This window comes from Salvelinus alpinus, chromosome 8, assembly GCF_045679555.1.
Source record: "Salvelinus alpinus chromosome 8, SLU_Salpinus.1, whole genome shotgun sequence".
In the NCBI taxonomy this organism is placed as follows: Eukaryota; Metazoa; Chordata; class Actinopteri; order Salmoniformes; family Salmonidae; genus Salvelinus; species Salvelinus alpinus.
Window position 1 is genome coordinate 40823534 of NC_092093.1, and position 13311 is coordinate 40836844.

Sequence of the window (13311 nt, forward strand, 5' to 3'; positions counted from 1 at the left end):
CTCTCCATGGTTGCAGGAACTTGTCTATTTTTACAAATGTTCTATTGAAATTCATTGTGGAGAGCTTATTTATATCTTTGTGATATGAACACCAAGTATGTCTACTTCACCATCAGCCCATTTTATAGGTAAACTGCAAGTTAATGTAAAAGTTGTATTAGATAAAGATCCAATACGTAATATTGTAACTTATCATAATTTGGTTTTAGTCCAGAGAGTATAGATCAAATCAAATGTATTTATATAGCCCTTCTTACATCAGCTGATATCTCAAAGTGCTGTACAGAAACCCAGCCTAAAACCCCAAACAGCAAGCAATGCAGGTGTAGAAGCACGGTGGCTAGGAAAAACTCCCTAGAAAGGCCAACACCTAGGAAGAAACCTAGAGAGGAACCAGGCTATGAGGGGTGGCCAGTATAGAAAAGTTATCTAGATCTTCAATGAGACATTGCAGGGATCTAACTCCAGAACTTAATATAAAACTTGAGTCATCAAAATCCGTTATAAATACCAGGCCTGGCTTCTTAGATGTTTCATGATGTTCTATTATTTCTAGTAGTTGTCGTATATTATCTCCAATGTATCGTCCATGTAAAAAACCTGTCTGATCAGGATGAACAATACCTGGTAAAACCCTTTTAATTCTGAGTTGCATCACAACATTGAAGTGTAAGGGGCTTCCAGTTTTTTAGATAGACTGGGTCTTTATATTTGCCATCTGGGTCTTGTTTTAATAATAGAGAAATCAGACCTTCCTGCTGAGTACCTGACAGACTTCCATTTCTATAGGATTAGTTAAAACAATCTAACAATGGAGCTTTTAGTATATCAAAAAAGGCTTGATATACCTCTATCGGTATGCCATCAAGCCCTGGGGTTTTCCCAGACTGAAAAGACTTAATAGCCTCAAAAAATTATTCCTCTGTAATTTGGCCTTCGCACTGATCTTTCTGTGCATTTGTTAATTTTAAATTTTTTATATTATTTGGAAAGAATTCCTTACTGTAATCTTCATTCAGTGGCAGAGGATGAAACGGAAAAGACAACATCTGCCTAAAATATTTACCTTCCTCTTTTAAAATATAATTCGTAGAATCATAGATGACTTTGTTAGCGTTCCAGTATTGGAGATTCAGGAAGAACTTTGCATTTTTCTCCAAAATTCCATCCAGTTTGCTTTATTTTTGTAATATATTACATAAGATCATTCTTGAATACGTTCCTCAGGTTATTTTTGTTTTTCCTCTAACTTATTTTGTATCTCTGTTGTGTCGTTTTTATTGCTATCTACCTGTACTATTAGTTCATGGATTTCCCTTGTTAGTCTTGTCTCTTTAGCCAGAAACTGATTTTTTTATTATTGATGAATATTGAATTGAATGACCTCAAGGTACATTTAAAGGTATCCCAAACAATAAGGGGATTTGCTGAACCTATATTATACTGGAAAAATTCTGTTATAAATTATTTTGTCTTAGTTAAAAATAAGTTGTCCTCCAGTAAACTTTGATTACATTTCCAATATCCCCGTCCACGTGGAAAATCTATAAGAGTTATGTGAATGCCAATTAGATGATGATCCGATTGCATTCTGTCTCCTATTAAAACTTTTTTAACCTTTGATGCAAGAGAGAAAGAGACAAAGTAGTCAAGACGACTAGCTTGATTAAGTCTCCTCCATTTATATCTCACTAGGTCGGGGTTATCCAAATATCCAAATATTAAATTGTTTAACTTGGCTCAAACGTTTTGGGTAGCCTTCCGCAAGTTTCCACAATAAGTTGGGTGAATTTTGGCACATTCCTCCTGACAAAGCTGGTGTAACTGAGTCAGGTTTGTTGGCCTCCTTGCTCGAACACACTTTTTCAGTTCTGCCCACAAATGTTCTATAGGATTGAGGTCAGGGCTTTGTGATGGCTACTCCAATACCTTGACTTTGTTGTCCTTAAGCCATTTGCCACAACTTTGGAAGTATGCTTGGGGTCATTGTCCATTAAGAAGACCCATTTGCAACTAAGCTTTAACTTCCTGACTGATGTCTTGAGATGTTGCTCAATATATGTACTGTACTTCCGGTGCCGACAGAGATGGCCGCCTCGCTTCGCGTTCCTAGGAAACTATGCAGTATTTAGTTTTTTTTACGTGTTATTTCTTACATTGGTACCCCAGGTAATCTTAGGTTTTATTACAAACAGTCGGGAGGAACTACTGGATATAAGAGCAACGTCAACTCACCATCATTACGACCAGCAATACGACTTTTCCAAAGCGGATCCTCTGTTTTGCCAACCACCCAGGACAATGGATTGGATCCCAGCCGGCGAACCAAAACAACGACGCCGTAAAAGGGGCAGACGAAGTGGTCTTCTGGTCAGGCTCCGGGGACGGTCACATCGCGCACCGCTCCCGAGCATACTAATCGCCAATGTCCAGTCTCTTGACAACAAGGTTGATGAAATCCGAGCAAGGGTGGCATTACAGGGAGACATAAGAGACTGTAAAATTCTTTGCTTCACGGAAACATGGCTCACTCGAGACAAGCTATCGGAGTCGGTACAGCCACCTGGTTTCTTCACGCATCGCGCCGACAGAAACAAGCATCTTTCTGGTAAGGAGAGGGGCGGGGGGGGGGGGTATGCCTTATGATCAACGAGACGTGGTGTGATCATAACAACATACAGGAACTCAACTCCTTCTGTTCACCTGACTTAGAATTCCTCACAATCAAATGTCGACAGCATTATCTACCAAGAGAATTCTCTTCGATTATAATCACAGCCGCATATATTCCCCCCCAAGCAGACACATCGATGGCCCTGAACAAACTTTATTTGACTCTATGTAAACTGGAACCCACATATCCTGAGGCTGCATTCATTGTAGCTGGGGAAGTTAACAAGGCTAATCTGAAAACAAGACTCCCTAAATTCTATCAGCATATTGATTGTGCTACCAGGGCTGGTAAAACCCTGGATCATTGTTATTCTAACTTCCGCGACGCATATAAGGCACTCCCCCTCCCTCCTTTCGGAAAAGCTGACCACGGCTCCATTTTGTTGCTCCCTGCCTATAGACAGAGACTAAAACAGGAATCTCCCGCGCTCAGGTCTGTTCAACACTGGTCCGACCAATCTGATTCCACGCTTCAAGACTGCTTCGATCATGTGGATTGGGATATGTTTCGCATTGCGTCAAACAACAACATTGACGAATACACTGATTCGGTGAGCGAGTTTATTAGCAAGTGCATCGGCGATGTCGTACCCACAGCAACTATTAAAACATTCCCAAACCAGAAACCGTGGATTGATGGCAGCATTCGCGCGAAACTGAAAGCGCGAACCACTGCTTTTAACCAGGGCAAGGTGACCGGAAACATGACCGAATACAAACAGCGTAGCTATTCCCTCCGCAAGGCAATCAAACAAGCTAAGTGTCAGTATAGAGACAAAGTAGAGTTGCAATTCAACAGCTCAGACACAAGAGGTATGTGGCAGGGTCTACAGTCAATCACGGATTACAAAAAGAAAACCAGCCCCGTCGCGGACCAGGATGTCTTGCTCCCAAACAGACTAAACAACTTCTTTGCTCGCTTTGAGGACAATACAGTGCCACTGACACGGCCCGCTACCAAAACCTGCGGACTCTCCTTCACTGCAGCCGACGTGAGTAAAACATTAAAACGTGTTAACCCTCGCAAGGCTGCAGGCCCAGACGGCATCCCCAGCCGTGTCCTCAGAGCATGCGCAGACCAGCTGGCTCGTGTGTTTACGGACATATTCAATCAATCCTTATCCCAGTCTGCTGTTCCCACATGCTTCAAGAGGGCCACCATTGTACCTGTTCCCAAGAAAGCTAAGGTAACTGAGTTAAACGACTACCGCCCCGCAGCACTCACTTCCGTCATCATGAAGTGCTTTGAGAGACTAGTCAAGGACCATGTCACCTCCACCCTACCTGACACCCTAGACCCACTCCAATTTGCTTACCGCCCCAATAGGTCCACAGACGAAGCAATCGCAACCACACTGCCCTAACCCATCTGGACAAGAGGAACACCCATGTGAGAATGCTGTTCATCGATTACAGCTCAGCATTTAACACCATAGTACCCTCCAAACTCGTCATCAAGCTCGAGACCCTGGGTCTCGACCCCGCCCTGTGCAACTGGATACTGGACTTCCTGACGGGCCGCCCCCAGGTGGTGAGGGTAGGTAACAACATCTCCACCCCGCTGATCCTCAACACTGGGGCCCCACAAGGGTGCGTTCTGAGCCCTCTCCTGTACTCCCTGTTCACCCACGACTGCGTGGCCATGCACGCCTCCAACTCAATCATCAAGTTTGCGGATGACACTACAGTGGTAGGCTTGATCACCAACAACGACGAGACGGCCTACAGGGAGGAGGTGAGGGCCCTCGGAGTGTGGTGTCAGGAAAATAACCTCATACTCAACGTCAACAAAACAAAGGAGATGATTGTGGACTTCAGGAAACAGCAGAGGGAGCACCCCCCTATCCACATCGACGGGTCAGTAGTGGAGAAGGTGGAAAGTTTTAAGTTCCTCGGTGTACACATCACGGACAAACTGAACTGGTCCACCCACACAGACAGCGTTGTGAAGAAGGCGCAGCAGCGCCTCTTCAACCTCAGGAGGCTGAAGAAATTCGGCTTGTCACCAAAAGCACTCACAAACTTCTACAGATGCACAATCGAGAGCATCCTGTCGGGCTGTATCACCGCCTGGTACGGCAACTGCTCCGCCCACAACCGTAAGGCTCTCCAGAGGGTAGTGAGGTCTGCAGAACGCATCACCAGGGGCAAACTACCTGCCCTCCAGGACACCTACACCACCCGATGTCACAGGAAGGCCATAAAGATCATCAAGGACAACAACCACCCGAGCCACTGCCTGTTCTTTACACTTGTGTGTATAAGGTAGTTGTTGTGAAATTGTTAGGTTAGATTACTCGTTGGTTATTACTGCATTGTCGGAACTAGAAGCACATGCATTTCGCTGCACTCGCATTAACATCTGCTAACCATGTGTATGTGACAAATACAATTTGATTTGATATATCCACATCATTTTCATTGTGTGAAGTGCACCAGTCCCTCCTGCAGCAAAGCATACCCACAACATGATGCTGCTTCACGGTTGGGATGGTGTTCTTCGGCTTGCAATCCTCCCCTTTTTGCCTCCAAACATAACGATGGTCATTATGGCCAAACAGCTCTATTGTTGTTTAATCAGACCAGAGGACATTTCACCCAAAAAGTATGATCTTTGTACCCATGTGCAGTTGCAAACCGTAGTTTGGCTTTTTTATGGCAGTTTTGGTTATGTCGATATAGGACTCGTTTTACTGTGGATATAGATACTTTTGTACCTGTTTCCTCCAGCATTTTCACAAGGTCCTTTGCTGTTGTTCTGGGATGGATTTGCACTTTTCACACAAAAGTACATTCATCTCCTTCCTGAGCGGTATGATGGCTGCGTGGTCCTATGGTGTTTATACTTGTGTACTATTGTTTGTACAGATGAACGTGGTACCTTCAGGCGTTTGGAAATTGCTCCCAAAGATGAACCAGACTTGTGGATGTCTACAATTTTTGTTCTGAGGTCCTGGCTGATTTCTTTTGATTCTCCCATGATGTCAAGCAAAGATGCACTGAGTTTGAAGGTAGGCCTTGAAATACATCCACAGGTACACCTCCAATTGACTCAAAGTATGTCAATTAGCCTATCAGAAGCTTCTAAAGCCATGACATAATTTTCTGGAATTTTTCAAGCTGGGTAGGGGGCAGCATTACGAATTTTGGATGAAAAGCGTGCCCAAATTAAACTGCCTGCTACTCAGCCATAAAAGCCAGAATATGCATATAATTAGATTTGGATAGAAAAGACTCTGAAGTTTCTAAAACTGTTTGAATGATGTCTGTGAGTATAACAGAACTCATATGGCAGGCAAAAACCTGAGAAAACATCCAACCAGGAAGTGGGAAATCTGAGATTTGTAGTTTTTCAACTCTTTTCCTATCAAATACAGTGTCTATGGGGTCATATTGGACTTCCTAAGGCTTCCACTAGATGTCTACAGTCTTTAGAACCTTGTTTGATGCTTCTACTGTGAAGTGGGGGCGAATGAGAGGGGATTGAGTCAGAGGTCTGCCAGAGAGCCACGAGCTGACCATGCGCGTTCACATGAGAGTTTGCTCCCGTTCCATTTGCTTTTCTGAAGACAAAGGAATTCTCCGGTTGGAACATTATTGAAGAATTATGTTAAAAACATCCTAAAGATTGATTCAATACATCGTTTGACATGTTTATACTGACAGTTACAGAACTTTTTGACATTTTGTCTGCTTTTAGTGAACGCGCTTCGTGACTTTGGATTTGTTTACCAGACGCGCTAACAAAAGTAACTATTTGGACATAAATGATGGACATTGCCGAACAAAATAAACATTTCTTGTGGGAGTCCATTCCGACGAAGATCAGCAAAGGTAAGTGAAGATTTATAATGCTTTTATGACTTTTGTTGACTGCATAATATGGCGGCTATATTTGTGTCTTCATTGGGCTCTGAGCGCCGACCTCAGATTATTGCATGGTTTTTGCTTTTTCCGTAAAGCTTTTTTGAAATCTGACACAGCGGTTGCATTAAGAAGAAGTGCATCTAAAATTCCATGCATAACAGTTGTATCTTTTAGCAATGTTTATTATGAGTATTCCTGTAAATTGATGTGGCTCTCTGCAAAATCACAGGATGTTTTGGAACTACTGAACGTAACGTGCCAATGTAAACTCAGATTTTTTTATATAAATATGAACTTTACCGAACAAAACATATATGTATTGTGTAACATGAAATCCTATGAGTGTCATCTGATGAAGATCATCAAAGGTTAGTGATATATTTTATCTATATTTCTGCTTTTTGTGAATCCTCTCTTTGGCTGAAAAAATTGCTGTGTTATTCTGTGAACAGGCACTCACCTAACATAATCGTTTGGTTTGCTTTCGTTGTAATGCCTTTTTGAAATCGGACACTGTGGCTGGATTTACAACAAGTGTATCTTTAAAATGGTGTAAAATACACGTATGTTTTGAGGAATTTTAATTATGGGATTTCTGTTGTTTTGAATTTGGCGCCCTGCAGTTTCACTGGCTGTTGAAGCGATGTGACGCTAACGTCTGACGTACCCTAGAGAGGTTAAGTGGTTTAAGCGCTAAAGCAAGAAAGCAAATAATAATAAGAGTAAGTGGAATGTCTAGAATTTTCTTGCTTTCAGCAGGCACACTTATGAACACTAAAGGAGAATGTGAGAGATTAGTGTGTAGGTGAGACAAGGAAGAGAGCTCACTCTTTCTTCTGGCTCTTCCGGTTGGTTCCGTTGATCATGCGGAGGGCAGTCTGGTAGTCCTTTTCGGCCTCCTCCGCTACATGCCTCTGCTCAGCCTGCTCCTCCGCTACAATACAACACAATTTGATTTATTCACAACCTTTTTCAGCCTCGTAAGTGGTGGTAAGTGTGTCTTGTTTTGACGTATGCATGCTGTAAGGGGGAGGGACAGAAAAGAGAGCTTTGTTTTTACCACAACAATCAAACGTTGATTCAGTCACAAAGAAAAAAAATTGCTGTCAGCTAAGGTTCACTCAAATGATTGGTCAGTCTAGGCCAATTCCGAATTTGTTCCTCACTGAGCTTACAAGTTTTGTAATAGCTCACAAATGAAACCAATATATTCACTCACTGAATAATATTAGAATGTAACAGTAACTCACTTTTGAGTTTCCTCGAGGTCTGAAATGCCCATGCCGACTTACTCTCACAGAAGCCCCATCTCTTGTCCCTGTCGTAGTCGTAGGTTGTGGCGCACCACAGGCGTTCGTCCCCCCGTCCATCGGTGGTACAGTCCGAGTACTCCTTCCCCAGGAAGAGAAAGGGGAACAGACAGGGCTCCCTATTGGCTGTGCCCCCATTCACCACAGGAACTGCATCAACCAAAAATCACAAATGGCAGGGGAGTTAGTATGTTCAAGCAAAAACACAGACAGAAAGCAGATGGATGATAATAACCGTGTGTGTGTGTGTGTGTGTGTGTTAAACATGAACAAAAAGTACATGAAAGTAAGATCAAATACGAATCATGTAAGTTAAAGCTTTAACCATTCTTGTTTAATTCCACTGAATGATGAAAGAAACCCTACAGAACAGTGGCCAAATGATATATACCCTTCACCAGAGTATCGGGGCTACTTTCAGAGAAAACACTGGTGCAAGACTTATTGCTATTTTTATTGACTTGGCCAAAGCTTTTGATTCGGTAGACCATTCCATTCTTGTGGGCCGGCTAAGGAGTATTGGTGTCACTGAGGGGTCTTTGCCCTGGTTTGCCAACTACCTCTCAAATAGTGCAGTGTATAAAGTCAGAACATCTGTCTCAGCCACTGCCTGTCACCAAGGCTCAATCCTAGGCCCCACGCTCTTCTCAATTTACATCAACATCATAGCTCAGGCAGTAGGAATCTCTCTCATCCATTTATATGCAGATGATACAGTCTTATACTCAGCTGGCCCCTCCCTGGATTTTGTGTTAAACGGTCTACAACAAAGCTTTCTTAGTGTTCAGGGGCAGAATGACAGATTATTACCTTGTCAGCTCTGGGATTCGATCTAGCAACCTTTCGGTTACTGGCCCAACGCTCTAACTACTAGCCTACCTGCCGCCCCAAAAGGTCCCTAAAGCACACACATCCTTGGGTCGCTCGTCTTTTCAGTTCGTCGCAGCTAGCGACTGGAACTAAATGCAACAAACACTCAAACTGGACAGTTTTATCTCAATCTTTTCATTCAAAGACTCAATCATGGACACTATTACTGACAGTTGTTGCTGCTTTACGGGATGAATTGTTGTCTCTACCTTCTTGCCCTTTGTACTGTTGTCTGTGCCCGTTTTTGTCCTGCTACCATGTTGTGCCGCTTACACGTTGTGTTCAAATTAAATCAAACGTTATGTCACATGTGCCGAATACAGCAGGAAATGCTTACAGTGAAATGCTTACTTACAAGCCCCCAACGATGCAGTTAAGAAAAACACACACACAAAAAAAAAAAAAAAGTAACAAATAATTAAAAAGCAGCAATAAAATAACAATAGCGAGGCATACAGGGGGTACAAGGAACAGTGTCAATGTGCGGGGGCAGCGGTTAGTCGAGGTAATTGAGGTAATATGTACATGCAGGTAGTTATTAAAGTGACAATGCATAGATAATAACAGAGTAGCAGCAGCGTAAAAGGGGGGGGGATATGTAAATAGTCCGGGTAGCCATTTGATTAGATGTTCAGGAGTCTTATGGCTTGGGGATGGAAGCTGTTTAGAAGCTTCTTGAACCTAGACGTGGTGCTCAGGTACCGCTTGCCGTGCGGTAGCAGAGAGAACAGTCGATGACTCAAATGGCTACCCGGACTATTTGCATTGTCCCACCCCCATTTCCACAAAGCTGAAACTCTGTTTATTTCCATGCATAGTCACTTTATCTCTACATGTACATATTACCTCAACTACCTCAACTAACCTGTGCCTCCCCACATTGACTCTGTACCGGTAGCCCCTGTATAAAAACTCGCTACTGTTATTTCATTGTTACTCCTTAATAATATTTTATTTTATATATTTATTTTTTACTTCAGTTTATTTTTGTAAATACTTTAACACATATTATTCTTAAAACTGCATTCTTGATTAAGTGCTTGTAAGTAAGCATTTCACTATAAGGTCAACACCTTTTGTATTCACCTTTTGTATTCATGTGACAAATAAAATTAGATTTGATTCAAGTCCAGGATCCAGTTGCAGAGGAGGTGTTTAGTCCCAGGGTCCTTAGCTTAGTGACGAGCTTTGAGGGCACCAAGGTTGTTGAACGCTGAGCTGTAGTCAATGAAAAGCATTCTCACATAGGTGTTCCTTTTGTCTAGGAGTGAAAGGTCAGTGTGGAGTGCAATAGAGATTGCATCATCTGTGGATCTGTTGGGGCGGTATGCAAATTGGAGTGGGTCTAGGGTTTCTGGGATAATGGTGTTGATGTCAGCCATGACCAGCCTTTCAAAGCACTTCATGGATACAGACGTGAGTGCTACGGGTTGATAGTCATTTAGGCAGGTTACCTTAGTGTTCTTGGGCACAGGGACTATGGTGGTCTGCTTGAAACATGTTGGTATTACAGACTCAGACAGGGAGAGGTTGAAAATGTCAGTGAAGACACCTGCCAGTTGGTCAGCGCATGCTCGGAGCACACGTCCTGGTAATCCATCCGGTCCTGCGACCTTGTGAATGTTGACCTGTTTAAAAGGTCTTACATCGGCTGCGGAGAGTGTGATCTCACAGTTGCCCGAAACAGCTGATGCTCTCATGCATGTTTCAGTGTTACTTGCCTCAAAGTGAGCATAGAATTAATTTAGCTAATCTGGTAGGCTCGTGTCACTGGGCAGCTCTCGTCTGTGCTTCCCTTTGTAGTCTGTAATAGTTTGCAAGCCCTGCCACATCCGACGAGCATCGGAGCCGGTGTAGTACAATATAATCTTAGTCCTGCTTTGATGCTTTGCCTGTTTCATGGTTCGTTGGAAGGCATAGCAGGATTTCTTATAAGCTTCCAAGTTAGAGTTCCGCTAATTGAAAGCGGCAGCTCTACCTGAAATTGAAAAGTTGCCTGAAATCCATGGCTTCTGGTTGGGGTACAGTCACTGTGGGGGCGACGTCATCGATGCACTTATTGATAAAGCCAGTGACTGATGTGGTGTACTCCTCAATTCAATCGGAAGTGTCCCGGAGCATATTCCAGTCGGTGCTAGCAAAACAGTCCTGTAGCTTAGCATCTGCTTCATCTGACCACTTTAATATCGACCAAGTCACTGGTACTTCCTGCTTTCATTTTTGCTTGTAAGCAGGAATCAGGATATAATTATGGTCAGATTTGCCAAATGGAGGGCGAGGGAGAGCTTTGTACGTGTCTCTGTGTGTGGAGTAAAAGTGGTCTTGAGTTTATTTCCCTCTGGTTGCACATTTAACATAGTAGTAGAAATTAGGTAAAACAGATTGAAGTTTCCCTGCATTAAAGTCCCCGGCCACTAGGAGCGCCTTCTGGATGAGCGTTTTCCTGTTTGCTTACGGACATATACAGCTCATTGAGTGCGGTCTTAGTGCCAGCATCAGTTTGTGGTGGTAAATAGACAGCTACGAAGAATATAGATGAAAACTCTCTAGGTAGATAGTTTGGTCAACAGCTTATAATGAGATACTCTACCTCAGGCGAGCAAAATCTTTTTGCTCGCCTTCCTTAGATGTCATGCACCAGCTGTTGTTTACAAATATACATAGACCGCCACCCCTTGTCTTACCAGAGGCTGCTGTTCTATCGTGCCGATACAGTGTATAACCCGCCAGCTGTATGTTATTCATGTCGTCGTTCAGCCACGATTCGGTGAAACATAAGATATTACAGTATTTAATGTCCTGTTGGTAGGATATACGTGCTTGTAGTTCGTACACTTTATTATCCAGCTATTGTACCTTGGCCAATAGTACTGATGGCAAAGGCAGATGAGCCACTCGTCACCGGATCCTCAAAAGGCACCCCGATCTCCATCAGCGATACCTCCGTCTCATTTTTATTTACTTTATTTCACCTTTATTTAACCAGGTAGGCCAGTTGAGAACAAGTTCTCATTTACAACTGTGACCTGGCCAAGACAAAGCAAAGCACTGCGACAAAAACAACACAGAGTTACACAAACAAACATACAGTCAATAACACAATAGAAAATAAAAATAGAAAAATCTATATACAGTGTGTGCAAATGTAGAAGAGTAGGGAGGTAAGGCAATAAATAGACCATAGAGGCGAAATAATTACAATTTAGCATTAATACTGGAGTGATAGATGTGCAGATGATGATGTGAAAGTAGAGATAGTGGGGTGAAAAAAAGCAAGAGGTTAAGTAATATGATGGGGATGAGGTACTTGGGTGTGCTATTTACAGATTGGCTGTGTACAGGTACAGTGATCGGTAAGCTGCTCTGACAGCTGATGCTTAAAGTTAGAGAGGGAGATATGTCTCCAGCGTCAGTGATTTTTGCAATTCATTCCAGTCATTGGCAGCAGAGAACTGGAAGGAAAGGCGGCCAAAGGAGGTGTTGGCTTTGGGGATGACCAGTGAAATATACTTGCTGGAGCGAGTGCTACGGGTGGGTGTTGATATGGTGACCAGTGAGCTGAGATAAGGCGGGGCTTTACCTAACAAAGACTTATAGATGACCTGGAGCCAGTGGGTTGAGTGACGGATATGTAGTGAGGGCCAGCCAATGAGAGCATACAGGTCGCAGTGGTGGGTAGTATATGGGGCTTTGGTGACAAAACGGATGGCTCTGTGATAGATTACATCCAGTTTGCTGAGTAGAGTGTTGGGGGTTATTTTGTAAATTACATCGCCGAAGTCAAGGATCGGTAGGATAGTCAGTTTAACGAGGGTATGTTTGGCGGCATGAGTGAAGGAGGCTTTGTGTGAGTCTGGAAGGAGAGTTTACAGTCTAACCAGACACTTAGGTATTTGTAGTTGTCCACATATTCTAAGTCAGAACCGTCCAGAGTAGTGATGCTAGTTGGGCGGGAGGGTGCGGGCACAAATCGGTTGAAGAGCATGCATTTAGTTTTACTAGCATTTAAGAGCAGTTGGAGGCCACGGAAGAAGTGTTGTATGGCATTGAATCTCGTTTGGAGGTTTGTTAGCACAGTGTCCAAAGAAGGGCCAGAGGTATTACAGAATGGTGTCGTCTGCGTAGAGGTGGATCAGAGAATCACCAGCAGCAAGAGCGACATCATTAATGTATACAGAGAAAAGAGTCGGCCTGAGAATTTACCCTGTGGCACCCCCATAGAGACTGCCAGAGGTCCGGACAACAGGCCCTCCGATTTTACACACAACTCTGAGAAGTAATTGGTGAACCAGGCGAGGCAATCATTTGAGAAGCCAAGGCTATCGAGTCTGCCGATAAGAATGCAGTGATTGACTGACAGTCGAAAGCCTTGACCAGGTCGATGAAGACGGCTGCACAGCACTGTCTTTTATGGATGGCGGTTATGATATCATTTAGGACCTTGAGCGTGGCTAAGGTGCACCCATGACCAGATCGGAAACCAGATTGCATAGTGGAGAAGGTACGGTGGGATTCGAAATGGTCGGTGATCTTTTTATTAACTTGGCTTTCAAAGATTTTAGAAAGGCAGGGCAGAATGGATATAGGTCTA

General features: G+C 43.3%; 1 protein-coding gene across 5 annotated transcripts in view; it reads right to left on the reverse strand.

The window, feature by feature from the left end:
- LOC139583131 (protein sel-1 homolog 1-like) overlaps positions 1-13311 on the reverse strand; it is a 54790-nt gene that overhangs the window by 20316 nt on the left and 21163 nt on the right. For 3 of the 5 annotated variants that reach the window (XM_071413905.1, XM_071413904.1, XM_071413906.1), the window contains 2 exons: positions 7791-8000; positions 7369-7474 (listed from right to left, as the gene is read on the reverse strand). In XM_071413905.1, coding sequence (XP_071270006.1) covers positions 7369-7474; positions 7791-8000 — 316 coding nt within the window. The remainder of the gene's footprint in view (positions 1-7368; positions 7475-7790; positions 8001-13311) is intronic. The other 2 variants (XM_071413907.1, XM_071413908.1) reach the window with 1 other exon arrangement.